The 21,448-nt window shown below is 42.5% G+C and overlaps 1 protein-coding gene across 2 annotated transcripts in view; it reads left to right on the top strand.

Annotated features, from left to right (window-relative positions):
- The window catches only part of LOC124595070 (pseudouridine-5'-phosphatase-like), a 136,624-nt gene extending 127,982 nt beyond the window's left edge, over positions 1 to 8,642 (top strand). For both annotated transcript variants that reach the window (XM_047133652.1, XM_047133651.1), the window contains exon 4: positions 7,591 to 8,642. In XM_047133652.1, the coding sequence (XP_046989608.1) occupies positions 7,591 to 7,764 (174 nt within the window). In that variant the 3' untranslated portion in view covers positions 7,765 to 8,642. The remainder of the gene's footprint in view (positions 1 to 7,590) is intronic.
- The last annotated feature ends 12,806 nt before the right edge of the window (positions 8,643 to 21,448 follow it).

Raw genomic sequence — 21,448 nt, 5'->3', positions numbered from 1 at the left:
TTCTTAGCAGTGTTAGTGTCTTGACTTACTATTAGGTGCCAGTACTAATATGATGATGTGGGGAACTGCTATGCCACACACTCACTACACATACTTCCAATGGTGGTAAATGTATCACAATCCTGTACATGGAACACTTCGAAGAAACATCTCTCGAAATGGCGCGCCTGAAACTGAAGATGTCCTTCTCCTATGTGGACAACACATTCGTCATTTGGCTGCATGGCAAAGAAAATTTACAAGAATTTCTTAACCACCTCAATGGCGTACATGATAATATTAACTTCACCATGGAGGTGAAGAAAATGGATGTCTGCCTTTCCTCAACATCATGATAAAGAAGAAGACTGACAACACATTAGGTCATTCTGTTTACAGGAAGAAGACACACACCTACCTTAACACCAGTAGCTGCCACCATGCAGCAAATGCAAATCTGTGCTCACCACCTTGATGTGCAGAGTACAAGGCACATGCAACAAGGAGAGTCTACCTGCTGAACTGCAGTACTTGAGAGAAACCTTTAGTGAGAATGGCTGTTCTGAGAAGCAGGCAAGACACGCTTTCCAACCGTGCAAGAAGAAGAGATGATGTCGTGAAGAAGACGTTAAGCACTTGGCATTCCTTCTTATGCTGGGTCTCCCATGGGAAAGATTGCCAGGATATTTGAAAACAGCAACGTTAAAACCATCTTTGACTCATCAGCCAAAATCAAGAATATGCTGGGCTCAGTGGAGGATAAACTAGGAATACAGACACATGGAGTCTATAGCATCAGCCACAAGTGCGGCAATAAGTACATCGGCCAGACACAGCGATATACACTCCTGGAAATGGAAAAAAGAACACATTGACACCGGTGTGTCAGACCCACCATACTTGCTCCGGACACTGCGAGAGGGCTGTACAAGCAATGATCACACGCACGGCACAGCGGACACACCAGGAACCGCGGTGTTGGCCGTCGAATGGCGCTAGCTGCGCAGCATTTGTGCACCGCCGCCGTCAGTGTCAGCCAGTTTGCCGTGGCATACGGAGCTCCATCGCAGTCTTTAACACTGGTAGCATGCCGCGACAGCGTGGACGTGAACCGTATGTGCAGTTGACGGACTTTGAGCGAGGGCATATAGTGGGCATGCGGGAGGCCGGGTGGACGTACCGCCGAATTGCTCAACACGTGGGGCGTGAGGTCTCCACAGTACATCAATGTTGTCGCCAGTGGTCGGCGGAAGATGTACGTGCCCGTCGACCTGGGACCGGACCGCAGCGACGCACGGATGCACGCCAAGACCGTAGGATCCTACGCAGTGCCGTAGGGGACCGCACCGTCACTTCCCAGCAAATTAGGGACACTGTTGCTCCTGTGGTATCGGCGAGGACCATTCGCAACCGTCTCTATGAAGCTGGGCTACGGTCCTGCACACCGTTAGGCCGTCTTCCGCTCACGCCCCAACATCGTGCAGCCCGCCTCCAGTGGTGTCGCGACAGGCGTGAATGGAGGGACGAATGGAGACGTGTCGTCTTCAGTGATGAGAGTCGCTTCTGCCTTGGTGCCAATGATGGTCGTATGCGTGTTTGGCGCCGTGCAGGTGAGCGCCACAATCAGGACTGCATACGACCGAGGCACACAGGGCCAACACCCGGCATCATGGTGTGGGGAGCGATCTCCTACACTGGCCGTACACCACTGGTGATCGTCGAGGGGACAATGAATAGTGCACGGTACATCCAAACCGTCATCGAACCCATCGTTCTACCATTCCTAGACCGGCAAGGGAACTTGCTGTTCCAACAGGACAATGCACGTCCGCATGTATCCCGTGCCACCCAACGTGCTCTAGAAGGTGTAAGTCGACTACCCTGGCCAGCAAGATCTCCGGATCTGTCCCCCATTGAGCATGTTTGGGACTGGATGAAGCGTCGTCTCACGCGGTCTGCACGTCCAGCACGAACGCTGGTCCAACTGAGGCGCCAGGTGGAAATGGCATGGCAAGCCGTTCCACAGGACTACATCCAGCATCTCTACGATCGTCTCCATGGGAGAATAGCAGCCTGCATTGCTGCGAAAGGTGGATATACACTGTACTAGTGCCGACATTGTGCATGCTCTGTTGCCTGTGTCTATGTGCCTGTGGTTCTGTCAGTGTGATCATGTGATGTATCTGACCCCAGGAATGTGTCAATAAAGTTTCCCCTTCCTGGGACAATGAATTCACGGTGTTCTTATTTCAATTTCCATGAGTGTATATCATAAAAAAATAGACAATACAGGGATGGAAGAACTGCAAATAAACATAGCAGTGAAATAATAAAAAAAATGGCTCTGAGCACTATGGGACTTAACATCTGAGGTCATAAGCCCCCTAGAACTTAGAACTACTTAAACCTGACTAACCTAAGGATATCACACTCATCCATGCCCGAGGCAGGATTCGAACCTGCGACCGTAGCGTCATGCGGTTCCAGACTGAAGTGCCTAGACCCTCTCAGCCACACCGGCCGGCAGTGAAATAATAGCAAAAGAGGAATTTGTAAATTACAAATGTGTTTCAAATATTGACGAAATGTAAATGAAATTGTTAAACTAAGATCGTGACTGATGTTACTTAGTAATTTTTGGGGCTATGGTACTTAGCGAAGGAAAGAAGGAAAGATTAGGCAATTATGTTAAGACTTTTAAAAGTGGCCATAAAATTTTTCATGATGAGAGGCAGAGTAGCAAACCCAGTATCCAGACTGATGAAATTGTGCAACAAGTGGATTGGTATCTGTGATCTGATGGACAATTGATGATCAATGTGCTGTCTGATGAACTTTCACATGCTGAATGTACCATTATATACACCATTGTTGCAAATTGTGTATAAGGTGAGGACAGAAAATCTTACCAAAGGGAAAAGTGGAGAATGAAAATTGGACAAGCACTTTGGACTGCCGTTGATGAGATGGAGGTAATTTATTTTCCCACATTGTTACATGTCATGTGACATGAATATCCTACATAACCTCACACTCAAAACAAGTGTCAATGAAGGGGTACCATTCAACTTTGCCAAAACCAAGAAAAATGATGGCCACTGTTTTCTGGGATGAAAAGAGCATTCTTTTGAATGATTTCTTGTAACATTGATGTGTAATGCAAAATAATGTTGTAACTGAGACATGCCATCCAGATTCGACAATGTGGCAAATTGTCCTCTGGGATACTCTTGTTCGATGACAGTGTATGTCCAAAACACCACTGCCCACACCAAGGATAAGATTAAGCTTTTCTGTTAGGATCTTTTCAATCACTCACCATATAATGCAAAACTCACACTTAGAGACTTACTTCTTGCACCTCTCACTTTGAAGATGATGTGGAAATGAGGATTCCTTTTTCAGTGGGTCCATTTCCCAGACAGAGAACTTATATGCATGCAGGGTTGAAGAAACTCGTGCAACATTGTGAAAAGTGCTTTGAAGTGAGTAGTGAATAGGTGGAAAAGTGAAATCAGTTGGTTTGCAGGTAACTAAAACTACCAGTAAAAGCTTTTTCTCTTGAAAATATTAATTTTTAGTGTTGAATAGCCCAAACTTCATCAGTACACCTTGTACAGAACATGCATAGTTCTTTCAGTATTTGTTGTGTTTAATAATGAAAATGTACATATTAGAACAAAAAAGAATAGCACTTTCACTGAATTCTTGGGGAACCCACTAACATTGGGCCTTTTAGATTAGATTAGATTAGATTAGATTTACTTTCATTCCAATTGATCCGTAGTGAGGAGGTCCTCCAGGATGTGGAACATGTCAGAAAAACAACAATACATGACAAATATTTAAACTAAAACAAATAAGCTAATGTACCATTCCACAGGTCCCAAGTGGAATGATCGTCATTTTTTAATGAACACTAAGAGTCATTTTACAAATACTATTGCACTGAATTTAAAATAAAAAAGTTTTATATTTATTTATAAGGTAAGAAACATGTAATACAACTACTGTAATACTTATTTACAATGAACACATTACTGCACTGAAATGGTGCAGAAGTTAGATTATACTTACACACACACACACACACACACACACACACACACACACACACACACACAAATTTTCAGTGAACACATTACTGCACTGAAATTGTGCAGAAGTTATGTTGTACTTATATACAAATCAGTTGGTTTTCCTCAGAAATTCATCAATGGAGTAGGAGGAGTTGGCCACCAATAAATCCTTTAGGCTTCTCTTAAACTGAATTTCATTGGTTGTTAAGCTTTTTATGGCTGCTGGCAAGTTATTGAAAATGTGTGTTCCTGAATAATGCACACCTTTTTGTACAAGACTAAGTGACTTTAAATCCTTGTGAAGATTATTCTTATTTCTAGTATTGATTCCATGAATTGAGCTGTTGGTTTGAAAAAGTGATATATTTTTAATGACAAATTTCATTAAGGAATAAATATATTGGGAAGCTGTAGTTAGTATCCCTAGTTCCCTAAACAGGCTTCTGCAGGATGTTCTTGAGTTCACACCACATATAATTCTTACTGCACGTTTTTGTGCCCGGAAAACTTTAGCTTGGCTTGATGAATTACCCCAGAAAATAATCCCATATGACATTATGGAATGAAAGTAAGCATAGTATGCCAGCTTTTTCATTTTTATATCCCCTATGTCTGACAAAATTCGCATTGCAAACAGAGATTTGTTAAGACGCTTCAGCAGATCTGTGGTGTGCTCCTCCCAGTTGAATTTATTATCAAGCTGTAATCCCAAGAATTTAACACCGTCCACTTCTTCTATCTTCTTGTCATCATATGTTAGACATATACTCTTGGGACACCCCTTACAAGTTCTGAACTGCATGTAGTGTGTTTTTTCAAAGTTTAGTGACAAAGAATTGGCTAGGAACCAGTGATTAATGTCTACAAATATTTTATTGGCTGATCTTTCTAAGACTACACTTGATTTGCTATTTATTGCAATGTTTGTATCATCAGCAAACAAAACAAACTTGGCATCTGGTAATGTTACTGATGAAAGGTCATTGATATACACAAGAAAAAGTAAGGGCCCAAAAATGGAACCTTGTGGGACCCCACATGTAATTAGTTCCCAGTTGGATGATGCCTGATAGCTTGATACATGTCTCTTTCCTAATAACACCCTTTGTTTCTTGCCAGAGATATAAGATTTGAACCATTTTGCAGCATTTCCTGTTACACTATAATATTCTAGTTTACTTAAAAGGATATTGTGATTTACACAGTCAAATGCCTTTGACAGATCACAAAATATACCAGTTGCCTGCAATTTTTTGTCTAATGAATTAAGTACATTTTCACTGTAAGTGTAGATAGCCTTCTCAATATCAGAACCTTTTAGAAATCCAAACTGTGACTTTGACAGTATGTTATTTGAGATAAGATGGTTATAAAGACGACTGTACATTACTTTTTCGAAAATTTTTGAGAATGCTGGCAACAGTGAAATTGGACGGAAATTTGATGCTATTTCTTTATCTCCCTTCTTAAACAGTGGCTTAACTTCAGCATATTTCAGCCATTTGGGAAATATTCCACTGATAAACGACTGGTTACACAGATAGCTTAATATGTTACTTAGCTCAGAATCACATTCTTTAATTAACTTTGTTGATATTTCATCATACCCACTAGATGTTTTTGATTTTAAAGATTTTATGATGGACATTATTTCTGTTGGGGTAGTGAGGGTCAAATTCATATTATGGAAGTTACTTGAAATGTCTGGTCTAAGGTAATCCATAGCAGCATCTACCGAACCTGACAACCCCATCTTTTCAGTAACGGTTATAAAATGTTTGTTAAAAAGTTCTGCAACACTATACACATCTGTCACCAATGCATCATTTACTCTTAATGCTATTTGTTCCTCTTCATGTCTGGTTCTACCGGTCTCCTCCTTCACTATATCCCATATTGTCTTTATTTTGTTATCTGATATGACTATCTTTTCCTTGTAATATATTTGCTTTGACATCCGTATTACAGTCTTTAATATTTTGCAGTATTTCTTATAATGTGCTATAGCATCAACATTGGAAATGTTTCGGATTGACAGATACAGTTTTCTTTTTGTTTTACAAAGATACCCCTTCATATTCATATTCTTGTAACTGCCAATAAACTGTGAAATAATGTACAACTCATGATATTACTTTGTATGCAGCAGAGCGGTTAATGTCAGTTTTGGTGGGTACTGGCATATGCTCAAGTGGCTTGCTTATAAAGGTCTGTAACAGAACAGAAGTTATTCAGTGATTTCTCTGTAATTTACATAATTCATATGAGAGGTTGAGATCCTCTATTTGCCTCTGCTGCAGTCGAATAAAGTTGAGTGTTGGCATGTTATCCCTTTTACTTTATTTTTCTTAACATTTGTAACTTCAGGGGAGGATAACACATCATTTTAGGATAGTGAACCATCTAATTATTGCAACTGAGGTCGATGTCCGACACGAGCAAAGACTGGCAGCATTGCTGTTTAGAAACAAATGACTGAAATGACTGGATCATTCATAATGTTTCTTGCGTGAAATGAACACAAGTTACATTAAAATTATGGGCTCTTAATCTTAGGGCACACAATAGTGAAAGTAAAGTATTTATCTGCACTAGGAATATGTAGATATAATTACAGAAGTTCTAAATAGATATCACATTTAATGACTTTAAGCCAGCAAACAACAAATTTTAAACCATCTTACATAGCATGTCTGTTCACAACAACAGACCCCCTACAAAAGACTAAACAAAAGTGAGTGAAGACGCATTCTTACAAAAAAGAAAGATAATTTTTTTTGGTACTTTTAGCTGATTTAGTGACAGGCCATTTCAACAATGCTGACCATCAATAATTTTTCACTATGGTGTCACACAATACATTTTTTATTACATTTCATTGAGCAACTAGACACTGTGTGAGTTTCTTCTTCCTTACAAAGACGCTATAAAAGAAAGAAAAGAAACATATGCACAGGAGACTGCCCTGTTACAAATTTAATGAAATTATATTCTTTCTACAAAAAGAAACAGTTAGTGTGTCAAGTGGGACTAGAATATATACTTGTTAAGTGTCTGCGCTGGTTAATCACAGTTTATTTATAATATTTTAGCAATGGGAAATGTTGCCATGTGTAATTGTGCCCTGATAATTGTTGATCTATTGCAGAAGAGAACACCACAGAGTCTTTTTGGCCCATCGGCCTGTATTGTGGATGTGGTGGTGAAGTGACAGATGAGAGAAGTATGTAACTCTTCTCTGTCAATCCTGTAATGCCATTTACACGCGCAGATCTTCCTCTGTACTGCCCCTTCATTGTGCCAGGAAGAGCTGTAACATTATATATTTAGAACCTGTTGCCTTTTCTCACAGCAATTTTTTCAAAACTGGTGTAGACTGTCTCATTGTTGTTGTAACTTCTGAAGATTTCATTTTCCTATACGGTGTATGTATTAAAAGTGCTGTGTTGGACATTCCTTGTCATTCTTCAGACACTCAATTGATTTTGAAATTTTTTATGAAAAGAAATTGAACTTCATTTCCTCGTTTTAGTGTCTTGTGTTTGAAGATGCACCAAATGGAGTAAAAGCTGCGCGAGCTGCTGGCATGCAAGTTGTTATGACACCAGATGAGCAAGTTAATGATGATATGAAGCAAGGTGCAACTATTGTTCTCAAGTCCTTGGAAGAGTTTAGACCTGAATGGTTTGGTCTTCCACCATTTTAAGTTATGTGGTATACTAATTGTGGTTTATAGTCAAGCGATATAAGATGCTAATAAATCTGTATTTTGTTTGTTAAAAAATTATGATACAAGAAAGAGAGTTCCTCTTGTAGCTATAAACTATTGTTGATCTTACCTAAGCAGCTTTTATAAACTGTTGTTGACATATTTTGAAAATGCTTTTTAGTTATGTACTTGTGCTTGTTGTTTAGTGGGTTACAATATCACACTATTGTGTGCTAATTAATATGGGATTTGCTTTTGGTTTAATGAAACTACTTACTTTTTTGCATGCATCCTATATGTAGCTGGCATGAAATAAATATTATTTTTCCCAATATATGTTTTTGAAAATCTTATTTTCATTTGATAGCTAGAAGTATTTTCTCCCACCTGTCTTGTGCCTGTCTTCCATTATCTGTGACATCTGCTCCTTGCACATGGGTTTATTAAACTTTGTGTAAGTATCAGCAAATAACTGGAACTCTGGTACCCACATCACAGAATAACTCATTGATCAGAGGAATTACCTTGAAAATTCATTTTTGCTGATGGGACTGCAGCTCACTATCCCACAGTATCCAGGAAAACATACGATGAGTAATATCACCAAAAGGACAAGGCCTTACAGCTTGGGTGCATTGTCACACACTTCAAGCTATGTGACTAATGGTAATTCAGTCTCCAGTGAAGTCATTGTACTAATGTTGCTGTGACAAATGATATATAACAGGCATAAAATTTCACTGTGGTGACCATCTAATATAAATTAAGTTACTAAGAATCATATTTTTTACTGTGAAAACAAAGTGTAAGCTGTTATTTTTTCAAATATATTGTATCAGAAATAAAATAAGAAGAATTGTTCTATGAACATTTTATTTGTGCCAATCTCTTTTTCTTATCATTAAGTTTAACATAAAATTGTCAAAGGTACCAAATACAAAATTTACTTCTTGTCCTTGCGAGTAATTATAAAAATTCAACTAAAAATGTTAAAGAACAAGACTATGCTGATATAGGATTTAATTACATAATTAAACAAATAAGTAAATGATGAAAGTCACTGATTTATTAATTATATACAATATGTTAAATGTAGTGCCATTCATGTTAAAACTCAAAACTAGTTGAAGAGAAAACAGTTATTTTCAGACAAATGCAAATAATGAAGAATAATGTAAGAGAAAACTAAACTATGAGATCTCAAGAAAACTGTATATTGAATATTCTTATCAGCCTAATAGCTGCCATAAACCACCTGGTCAGCCAGTTGCAAACACTTCCTATCCCATACTTCCCACCCAGCATTACATAATGACAAAATATCAAAGACTTCTGTTCAACGTATGTCACATAAAAGAACATCATCCCACATCCAATAACACTACTAACATTTCCTGCTAATAGCAAATGTTGTAAATGTATATATGAAACTATACACTTCTTGGAAACTTGAAAATTCACAGCCAACAGACAAGGTCACATTAAAAATACACTTCGTATGCAAGGAGGAAGCCAGATACATACATGTTCCCCACTGCTAAGGGGAAACAACAGAAGCAGGAGCAATGCTACATCAGTCATCTCCAGAAGCTACTATGCATGCATACTGATGACACATTAGGGACAAAAGCAAGAACTATAAAAATGAAACCACAAACAAGACATACTTAAACATAAGACAACATAAAAAAAACAAGATATGTAGTGAGAATGTGAGGTAGATTACAAAACTAACAATTTGATACAATAGCATACACCAATGTTCAGACATCAAGTATCTACTAATTAAGCTGTCAGAATCATAATAGATGTGTCTGGGGATTTTCTGTAGAACTTTCGATATATTACACAGCAGTGGGTTTTTTACAGCGAATATGTCCATCACAAACAAGAAACCTATATGGAAGTAATGAGAGCAGGTAATATCAGACACCTCACTTCTCTGGGAATCTACCCATCATAAAAAGCAACAGCACAAAACCAAATATTTTTCAGACACACTCTTTTCAGCCCCCCCCCCCCCTCAATAATAAAAACCTCACTGTACCTGACTGTTTGCAGTGAGCTAAATTTGACCACATAAATGTGTTAACTTCCCATAGAAAGCAGCTGAACTCTAATAACTAAAATCATGCACAGCTCTTTTTAGTTTCCTTTAAAAACACACCCAACACCAACAGTTTTCAGTTTCCTCCTTTTTAACGATCTCTGATTTGTTATTTTTCATTTTTTGCCACTTCTTTATACAGGGTTAATATGGTCAATAATTAACTGCACTCGTGGTCTAAGGGTAGGTCTTTGATTAATAATCAAAACATCCTTGATCTCAGGTTTGAAACCAGTCACCGCTTAAATTTTGATTAACACATTCACTGCAGCTGACACTTATTAGCATTTCCACAATCAAAATACCAGTGCAGTTTCCGGGATCAACACATCCGTGTGGCCGATGCTTATAAGCATTTCTGCGATCAATACGCCAGTACGGGTAACGCTTATAAGCTGTATGTTCGCTAGCTGAGTACTCAGTTTAGTTTGTTTGGCTGTGCACTCGTGTTAGTACAAGTAACCAATGAAATATCATGTAACGTTTTCATGTCTGCAGTTGTGTGTTTTCGTCTTTAGTCGTCTGTGTTGTGCATTGTTTGCAGTTGCGGAGAATCAACCAACACCAGGCCCTCCTAATCAAAAAAAGAGTAGGAAGAGTGAATAATATACTGACCATGAGTTAACTGAGTGTGTTAGAATATAGTGATGTTGAGTTCAGAGGGGACAAACCAGAGGAGAGTGGCTGGAATTTGGAGACTGCAGAAACATACCATAGTGATGACAGTGTGGAAACAGAACTGTCGAATATTTTTCGTGACAGTTCGGAGTCGGACAATAAGGATGACGATGATTAGGAAATCGTTGACGATAAAGAACCCGTGCTCGCAGAAGTAAGCAAACCTGGTGTGACTTGGCATGAAGAACCACATGGGGTGCAGTATCATCCATTCACAATAGCAGTTTGCAGGTAAATCCTGCTGGCAATATGCCAATGGGTTTCTTTAGGCTACTGGTTACAGATGACATACTACAGCTCGTAGTTGATGAAACGAATGGCAACGCAAGCAATTTATTTTTGAGCGAAAATACAAAAGAGGGCTCTAGGATTAGTAATTGGAAACCTGTAAGTATAGAAGAAATACTAGTCTTCCTGGGTATTTCATTACATATGGGTAAGGTCAAATATGCCCAATAACAAGACTACTCGAAGAAAGACACACTGTTCGAAAATATAGAAATAGCGATGAGTAGGTGCAGAAACAGATATTTGCTCATCTTATGCTCACTGCATTTTGCGAAAAATCCAGTCAGGAGACAAGAAACCAGAGGATTGACTATATAAGGTACGTCCAATATTGAATTATTTTAACAACAGAATGTGTGAGGTGTATTATCCAGGTAGGGATCCATCTTTAGACGAATCAATGATTCTTTGGAGGGGACAGTTGTCATTTAGGTAATATACAAAGAACAAAAGGAATAAATATGGCATCAAACTGTACATGCTAAATAATCCAGACAGTTTCGTAAATAAATGCACTGTGTACTCGTAAATAAATGCACTGTGTACGTGGGAATGTGTGGTGATATGGGGGGAAAAGGGCAAGCTAAAAAGATAGTATTACATCTGTCAGAAGAGAAGTTGCAAGTTGGCCATCATGTTTACATGGACAATTTTTACAACAGCTTTGGTTTAGCTAAAACCCTGTTGCACCAGGACACTAAGCGTAAATTGCACCAGAATACTAAAGGTAAATAGGAGAAATACCCCTAAAGATGTGGTATGCATAAACTGGGGAAAGGAGTCACTATTACACGATTTGGATGACGTAATGATCAGCAAATGGAAGAATAGGTGAGAGGTCTCCCATATTTCCACAGAATATCATAATACAATTGGACATGTACCAAATGCATGCCAGCAAGTAGTCTTGAAACCACTGCCAATTATCAAATATAATAGTTGTATATCTGGGACCGATAGGCAGGACCAGATGTTGTTGTATTATTTATGTGAACAAAAGACTATACACTGGCCAAAGAAAGTATTCTTCCATGTAGTCAACTCGCTAATGTTCGATTCACATTACCTATATAATAAATACTCAGGCCATAAAATGACATCGTATGATTATAGAATACAAATAATAAAGGGACTCCTTCTACCAATGGATATTACAAAAGGTGTGCGTAACAAATATCATAAAGACACACACGTGGTCCAATAGTGGGAAGCAACTGAAAGGAAGAAGCAAGTTATGAGGAAGCAATGTACAATGTGTGCGGAACGGGGCAAGTGTACTGATACACCATACATGTGCATAACGTGTCCAAACAAACCTCGATTCTGTTTGAACTGCTGCACAGTTACACAACTGTAATTTAATTGGATGTCGTATCTTCAGTGGAAGATCTGTTCGTGTTTGATTTGTAAAGTGTTTGTATTTGTTTCATTTGATAGCCAAGTAATATGTTGTTGCATTGATTGCTCAGCACATGAGTTTTCTGTACAATATGTGGACTTATTTGTGGTTGGTTTGCTACAAATACACCACCTCTACACCTTGCAAACTTATTTGTTATACGGGATTGGGTTTCCATAGCACCACATTGCAGACGAGTACTGTTTCCTTTTCTCCATTTGATAAATCTTTTGGTGTCTTCAGACTCTAATTCTTTCTCAATGGAGCAGATTTATTGCATGTTTGAATTGCATTATTTACCCAGTTTGCAATAAAATAAATAAATCAGATGTGTTGTTAGAATTGTTTGCAATACGTGCATTTGACACTTATAAGCATCAGACAGCATACAGCATTTATCATGTGATCGGCATGCAGCTAAAGCATACTTGTATTTCTATATCTAGCACCACTTCTTGCACAGACGTTACATTTACTGTCAATATAACGTATGTGCACAACATGAGCTCAGAGGTTTTGCAGGGGTGCGCTTACAAGCGTCTGCCTAGAGCGTTAGCGACCCGCAGTGGTGACTGCAGCAAACGTGTTAATAATCAGCATTGGCAGTCGAAGACTTCCAGCATAAGAAGTCACACTCATTCTGCCAACGTTCTTGTAGTAGCCACCAGAAAGATCGTGGGAGGCGCACATTGGCACGGCGCGTCACGGACGGTAGTTGCTGCAAGTAGAGTCCCGTCCACCAGAGGGCACGCGAGAATTCGGACGCGACCTCTGCCGGCAGGAAAACGACAACAACAACAACTCCGGCAGCACGGGCCGTGCCCAGTCAGTTAACATCGGGCATGCCTAGGACACAGTCCCGGTCTACGCTAAGTGAAGTGTGTCGTAAACGTGAACAGTGCTACTACACAATTGGCGACGAGTAGGGTCGTTCTTTTGCGTGTTGCGTCGTTGTTCCGGTTCCGCAGCTTCTCCACGGCATGGAGGATTTGGTGCGAGTTTTGGTTGCGCAGCAGACGGAACTCATGGCCACCATGAAACAAGTGCTTCCGGCGTTGCTCTCCACGCCGTCTGCTCCGGCGCCGTTCCCTCCTCCCTTTCCCCCATATGACGAGACGGCGGAGGATTGGGAGGCATATGAACATCGCCTTCGGCAGCATTTCCAGGCGTTTCATGTTGCCGATGCAGAGGTATGTCGTGCTCTCTTCTTGTCTTGGATATCTCCCTCGCTGTATCAAGTTTTGCGGCAGCTAGCGCCGTTGCAGGAACCCTCGTCCTTGTCTTTTGATGCATTGTGTTCATTGCTGTCTTCATATTATCGCCGCCGCACGCATGTTGTGGTGGCTAGGGTCGAGTTCTATCAATGCAAGAAACAGCCCCATCAGTCTTACTGGGCGTGGGCCGCTACCCTGCACGGTCTTAGTCGCAAGTGTCATTTTGTCACGGAGCAGTCGCGAGAGTTGTACGCCCACGTTATGGTACGCGACGTCATTGTTCGTTCGGCCCCTGATAGGGAGGTCCGGCAACGGGCCCTGCAGTTAGAAAACCCTTCCCTCGAGGAAGTCCTGTCCATTGCTCAATCGTATGAAGTCTCTCACGCAGCAGGTCAACAGCTGGAAGCGTGGTGCGACGTCATGGAGGTTCAGGGCGGCGGGCCACGTCCACTGTGTCAGGGGTGGACGACGTGCGAGCGGTACAATCCGGCCGTTACTGCCGCTCCCGCACGGCGCGTAAACGGAATTCCGGCCGCCGGCCCCTGTTGCCGTCCTGTGCGTCGTGCTATATACATCATAATCGGTCAGAGCGTTGGGCCGTTTGTCGCAAATGTAATAGAAAAGGTCACATTGCTAAAATTTGCCACTCAGCCTCAAAAGAATCAAAGGAAGCAGGTACAGAGGACATGGACGTTGCCATTCAGGAAGTTTCATCGGGCCAGGCTCCCGACGCATCGGCACGCAAACTCTTTATCGAGGTGTCGGTTCGGTCACGCCGGTTACAACTGCAAGTCGATACGGGCGTGGCAGTTTCGTTGTTGAATGCACAAACTTATTCCGAAATTGGATCCCCCCGTTGGCGACAGTTTACCGGCGTCTATGCGGTTATGGTAAACAGTTCATTCCCCTACTGGGTCAATTCACTACCGACGTGACTTACAAATCAGTCACTCGGCCTATTACTTTTATTGTTGTCAATGATGCGAGCTCAGCTAACCTTTTTGGCCTGGATGCCTTTCAAGCTTTCGGTTTTTCTATCGCTGACACCATACAGTTGGTCTCCGAAGACGTTCCCTATCAATCATTGGAATCTTTGATCTCCGACTTTCCGGATATTTTTGAGGAGGGCCTGGGGCGTGTTTCAGATTTTGAAGCTCACTTAACGTTGAAGGCGTCGGCTCGCCCGCGTTTTCTATGCGTGAGGCAGATCCCCTTGGCTCTCCGCCCTCAGGTAAAGGAAGAGCTAGACCGGCTGACAGCCCTAGGGGTCGTTCTTCCCATTTCTTCCAGTGCGTGGGCTTCGCCCCTCGTTATTGTAAGGAAGCCCTCGGGAAAATTACGTCTTTGTGGCGATTTCAAGGCCACCATTAATTCCCAATTGGTGGTGGACACCTATCCTTTGCCTCGTGCTGATGAATTGTTCTCCTCCGTGGCGGGAGGCCAATATTTTTCGAAAATCGATCTGTCGGAGGCTTATCATCAGATACCACTTGATGAGGACTCCAAACGGTTGGCGGTTGTCAACACCCCGTTTGGCCTTTACCAATACCAGCGGTTGGCCTTTGGAATACCCAGTGCCCCGGCGATATTCCAGCGTTATCTTGAGCATGTCACGTCGACAATTCCTCATTGTATTAATTACCTGGATGACATAATTGTCACAGGCCTTCGCACCCTCTTCCTCAAATTCAGGTCTGTGGGCTTGTGTTGCAACCTGCATAAGTCAACCTTCTTTCAACCATCCATTGAGTATGTGGGCTACACCATCTCTCGGCACGGTATCCAGCCACTAGGAAGTTTGGTCCAAGGTATCGTCAACCTTCCTCGGCCCGCTTCGCTGAAAGAGTTACAAGCTTTTTTAGGCAAGATAGCCTATTACCACCGGTTCATTCCCAGGGCTTCCACTATAGCCCACCCCCTGTACTGCCTTCTGCACAAGGGTGTTCCTTTTGATTGGTCGCCTGCATGCGAGCGAGCGTTCACCTCGTTGAAGGGCCTCCTCACGTCAGCCCCTTGTTTGGCTACTTTTGATCCCCATAAGCCGTTGGTCCTGACTACAGATGCTTCGCAGTATGGGGTGGGGGTGGTCCTGGCCCATCGCAATGCAGATGGTTCCGAGCAACCACTGGCGTTTGCGTCTAAAACGCTTAGTCCCGCGCAGGCCCATCACTCCCAGGTGGAAAAAGAGGCTTTGGCCATTGTCTACGCTGTTACCAAGTTTCACCCTTTCTTGTATGGCACGAAGTTTCAGTTGATCACTGACCTTAAGTCATTAATATCGTTATTTGGTCCCGCCTCTCAGATTCCGGATAGGGCGGCCCACAGACTACAGCGCTGGGCCTTGTTCCTCTCTAAGTACCATTATGACATTCATTTTCTCCCTACAGGACAGCATGCCAACGCCAACGCTCTTTCCCGTCTTCCGGTGGGCCCGGATCCTACGTTCGATCGAGAGGAGATTATGTGTTTTCATTTGGATATGGCGTCCTCCCAAGCGGTTGATGGCTTCCCGATCACTAGTTCTCGAGTCGCCAGGGAAACGGCAGCTGACCCGGTTCTCCGGCGGGTAGTTTGCCTTATTCAGCAGGGGTGGACATCCCGCCCTCCGGGCCAGGCCTCGGACCCTTTTCGTAATTATTTTCTTCTACGGGACCGCCTCTCGGTCTTGGAAGGCATTCTCTTTCTCGCTACCGATGATACAGCTCCTCGCGTGGTTGTTCCTGCAAGTTTACGATGGGAGGTCCTCACGTTATTACATGCGGGGCACTGGGATGTTTCCCGTACTAAAACCTTGGCTCGCAGACATGTGTACTGGCCCGGTATTGACAGAGAAATTGAGTACTTGGTGGCCGCCTGTTCCCAGTGTGCGAGCCAACAAGCATCTCCCAGGGCAGCGTTCTCTTCATGGCCGCCAGCAACCCAAGCATGGGAACGTGTTCACATTGATTTTGCGGGCCCGTTTCTCAACGGTTTTTGGCTCATTGTCATTGATGCTTATTCCCGATTCCCATATGTGGTTCGCTGCTCCTCAATCACTTCAGAAGTTGCAATCCAGGCACTAGCAAAAATCTTTTCTGTGGAAGGTCTGCCAATCACCCTGGTCTCGGACAATGGACCGCAGATTATTTCGCAGACCTTCCAGGATTTTTGTAGGCGCTTCGGTATTCGGCACGTTTGCTCTCCCCCCTTCCATCCACAATTGAATGGGGAAGCCGAGCACATGGTGCACACATTTAAGACGCAGATGAAAAAGTATGTGCACGAATTTCCTGCGGAGGAAGCATTGACGTTTTTCTTGACGGCATACCGGACCACACCAATGGGAGAACGCAGCCCCGCAGAGCTCCTCCATGGGCGTCAACCTAGACCTCTGCTGCACCTCCTCCGGCCTGGTCCTCGCCAGTCTTCACAAAACGGAGTACCTGGCTTTCCACTGGGTATGTTGGTCTGGGCCCGTGGGTTTGGTCGCAACCCACGTTGGATACCAGCGGTGGTCCTGCGCTGAAATGGCCGCCGGCTCTATACCTTGCAGGCGGGGGACTGGGTGGTACGTCGTCACCAAAATCAGCTACGTTCACGTTCGGGCACCCACCCTCCGCCCTCTCGGACACCGGCTTCCCCTTTGTCGGCACCTGTGTTGGTTTCACAGGGGACGTTGCCTCCTCTCCCCGCTGTGCCTCTGCCGCACTGCGATGGTTCTCAGCCTTGGCAGCCTCCAGTAGCGCCAGCACCAGCATCGCCGTCGTTCGAGATGCCCCAGCGAGAGCCGGCCCCCCTAGCAGGCACGGCTTCTCAGGAGGTGGGTTCACCTGTGGTCGTCCCTGCCCCTTCGTCCCTGCCACTGGGTCTTGCCCCTCCCGGGGTGGAACAGGATCCGGAGTTCGACAGCTTGTCGCCCGTTCTGTCCCGGGCTCCGGTTGTGGGACGACGGGGGCCTCTTCGTGTGAGTCACTTCCAGCCGTATTCGAAGGTTCCGGCTCGAGGGTTGGCAGATCCCCTCGACTCCGGCCATCCAATGGATGTGGAGGTCATCGCTCCTGCCCCACGCTCCACCTTCCGACGCAGTGGCTCATGGTGGCTTCACCCCCCGAAGGAGGAGGAGTGTAGTAGCCACCAGAAAGATCGCGGGAGGTGCACATTGGCACGGCGGGTCACGGACGGTAGTTGCCGCAAGTAGAGTACCGTCCACCAGAGGGCACGCGAGAATTCGGATGCGACCTCTGCCAGCAGGACAACAACAACAACAACAACAACAACTCCGGCAGCACGGGCCGTGCCCAGTCAGTTAACATCGGGCATGCCTCGGACACAGTCCCGGTCTACGCTAAGTGAAGTGCGTCGTAAACGTGAACAGTGTTACTACAGGTCTTGTCAAAGAGTGCGGAGGAGTGGACAGAGGTTCAGGGCCCTCTCTTGTCCGTGGGGTGGGGAACTCCCCCCTAAAATGTGGGAGAATCAGCAATGATCAGTGGCATGGGTATGCAGAAGGGAATGGAAATGACTGCTTAAAAACACATATTGTGTATCCACGGGACATGTGGCCAGTAATTGAAAAAGTGTCAGGATAATACCTCCGTCAGCAAAAGATTCCGGAATTGTCTCCCATTCAGATCTCCAGGAGGGGACTGCCAATGGGGAGGCAAAAATCAGAGAAAGATTGAATAACATTCTATGAGTCGGGGCATGGAATGTCAGAAATTTGAGTGTGGTAGGGAAGCTAGCAAATCTGGAAAGAGAAATGCAAAGGCTCAGTCTAGATATAGTTGGGGTCAGTGAAGTGAAATGGAAAGAAGACGAGGATTTCTGGTCAGATGAGCATAGGGTAATATCAAAAGCAGCAGAAAATGGTGTAATGGGAGTAGGATTTATTATGAATAGGAAGGTAGGGCAGAGAGTGAATTACTATGAACAGTTCAGTGATAGGGTTGTTCTTATCAGAATTGGCAGCAAACTGACACTGACAACAATAGTTCAGGTAGACATATCAACACCGCCAGCTGAAGATGGAAAGAGAGAGAAAGTATATGAGGATACTGAAAGGGTAATACAGTACATAAAAGGTCATAGGGAACTGGACTGCAGTTGTCGGGAAAGGAGTAGAAGAAAACGCTTACAGGAGAATATGGGCTTGGGACAAGAAATGAGAGAGGAGAAAGACTAATTGTGTTCTGTGATAAATTTCAGCCATTAATAGTGAATACTCTATTCAAGAATCTCAAGAGGAGGAGATATACTTGGAAAAGGCCGGGTGATATGGGAAGATTTCAGTTAGATTAGATTTCAGTTAGATTACATCATGGTCAGAGATTCTGAAGTCAGACATTGGATTGTAAGATGTACCTAGGAGCAGACAGAGACTTGGATCATAATGTAGTAGTGATGAAGAGTCTGCTGAAGTTTAAGAGATTATTCAGGTTGAATCAATAAGCAAATAAGTGGAATATGAAAGTACTAAGGAATGATGAGATACACTTGACATTCTCTAACGCTGTAGATACAGCAGTAAAGAGTAGCTCAGTAGGCAGTACAGTTAAAGCGGAATGGATGTCTCTAAAAAGGGAAAACACAGAAGTTGGAAAGAAAAACATAGGTACAAAGAAGGTAACTGGAAAGAAACCGTGAGTAAGAGAAGAAATAATTCAGTTGATTGATGAAAGAAGGAAGTACAAAAATGTTCAGGGAAATTCAGGAATAGAGCACTGAAATAAACAGGAAGTGCAGGGATACCAATACAAAGTGGCTGCTTGAAAAATGTGAAGAAATCAAAAAGAAATGATTGTTGGAAGGACGGACTTAGCATACAGGAAAGTCTAAACAAACTTCGATGAAATTAAAAGCAAAGGTGGTAACATTAAGAGTGCTACGGGACTTCCACTGTTAAATGCAGAGGAGAGAGTGGATTGGTGGAAAGAATGCACTGAAGGCCTCTATGACGGGGAAGATTTGTCTGATGTGGTAGAAGAAGAAACAGGGGTTGATTTAAAAGAGATAGGTGATCCAGAATTAGAATCAGAATTTAAAAGAGCTGTGGAGGACTTGAGATCAAATAAGGCAGAAGGGACAGATAACATTCCATTAGTGTGTAGAAAGTATGGCAACATACCATCTGACTTTCGGAAAATATCATCCATACAATTCAGAAGTCTGCAAGAGTTGACAAGTGCAAGAATTATCACACAGTCAGCTTAACACTTCTCGCATCCAAGTTGCTGATAATAATATACACAAAAATGGAAAAGAAAATTGAGGATGAGTTAGATGATGGTCAGTTAGGCTCTAGGAGTTAGTTAGTTAGTGAGTTAGTTGGTTGCGTGTTCCATATATATATTACAATACAGAGTTTCTGTTATTTACCCCATTCCCTTAAACGGCACAAAATGCATATACTATATTTATAGATTTATTCATTCCTATTCAAGAATTCATCTATGGTATAGAAGGAGTTGTCTAGGAGATATGATTTCAATTTATTTTTGAAGCTATTACTGCTGTCTGTCAGACATTTTATTTCATCTGGTAGTTTGTCAAAAAATTTTATAGCAGCATATTTTACTCCTTTCTGTGCCAAAGATAGGTTGAGTAAAGGATAATGTAAGTCTTTTGTTTTTCTGGTATTATAACCATGAATGTCACTGCTATTTTTAAACTGGTCCATGTTGTTGAGAACAAATTTCATTAGTGAGTAAATGTACTGTGAGGTGGTTGTAAAAATTCCCACTATTTTAAAAAGTTGCCTACAAGGTGTGTGACTATGAACCCCACACATTATTCTAACCACTTTCTTTTGAGCAGTGAATACTTTTTGTCTAAATGTTGAGTTATCCCAAAATATTATTCTATATAAAAACAAAGATGAGGTGACTTACCGAACAAAAGCGCTGGCAGGTCGATAGACACACAAACAAACACACAAAATTCAAGCTTTCGCAACAAACTGTTGCCTCATCAGGAAAGAGGGAAGGAGAGGGGAAGACGAAAGGAAGTGGGTTTTAAGGGAGAGGGTAAGGAGTCATTCCAATCCCGGGAGCGGAAAGACTTACCTTAGGGGGAAAAAAGGGACAGGTATACACACGCACACACGCACATATCCATCCACACATACAGACACAAGCAGACAAATGTCCTGTTCTGTAGGTATGACTTAAACTACTCATATGCTATTCCATTTATACCATAGAACTGTAATTTCTGTAACATAATGTCATTAGGTAAAGGCACCCGAGAGGCAATTCTGACATTGCAGTTGATAATGGAAGCAAGACCAATGAAAAATCAAGATAAATTCATAGGATCTGTCAACCTGGAAAAAGCATTCGACAATGTAATATGGTGCAAGATGTTCGAAATTCTGAGAAAAATAGGGATAAGCTATAGGGTGAGATGGGTAATGTAAAATATGTAAAAGAGCCAAGAGGTAATAATAAGAATGGACAATCAAGAGCAAAGTGTTTGGATTAAAAAGGGTGTAAGACATGAATGCAGTCTTTTGCTCCCACTGTTCAATCTGTACATTGAAGAAGCAATGATTAAAATAAAAGAAAGATTCAGGGGTGGGATTAACATTCAAGGTGAAAGGATATCAGTGAAATGATTAGCCGATGACATTGCTAACCTGAGTGAAAGTGAAGAGTAATTACATGATCTGCAGAATGGAATGAACAGACCAATGAGTAGGAAATATGGACTGAGAGTAAATTGAAGAAAGATGACGGTAAAGAGAAGTAGCAGAAATGAGAACAGTGAGAAACTAAACATCAGGATTGATGGTCACTAAGTGATTGAAGTTAAGGAATTCTTCTACCTGGGCAGCAAAATAACCAATGATGCACAGAGCAAGGAGGACATCAAAAGTAGACTAGGACTGGCACAAAGGACATTCCTGATCAAGAGCAGTCTACTAGTATCAAACATAGGCCTTTATTTGAGGAAGAAATTTCTGAGAATGTACATTTGGAGCATAGCACTGTATGGTAGTGAATCATGGACTGTGGGAAA

Source organism: Schistocerca americana, chromosome 2 (assembly GCF_021461395.2).
Source record: "Schistocerca americana isolate TAMUIC-IGC-003095 chromosome 2, iqSchAmer2.1, whole genome shotgun sequence".
Classification (NCBI taxonomy): domain Eukaryota; kingdom Metazoa; phylum Arthropoda; class Insecta; order Orthoptera; family Acrididae; genus Schistocerca; species Schistocerca americana.
This window is presented reverse-complemented; position numbering and strand designations above follow the sequence as displayed.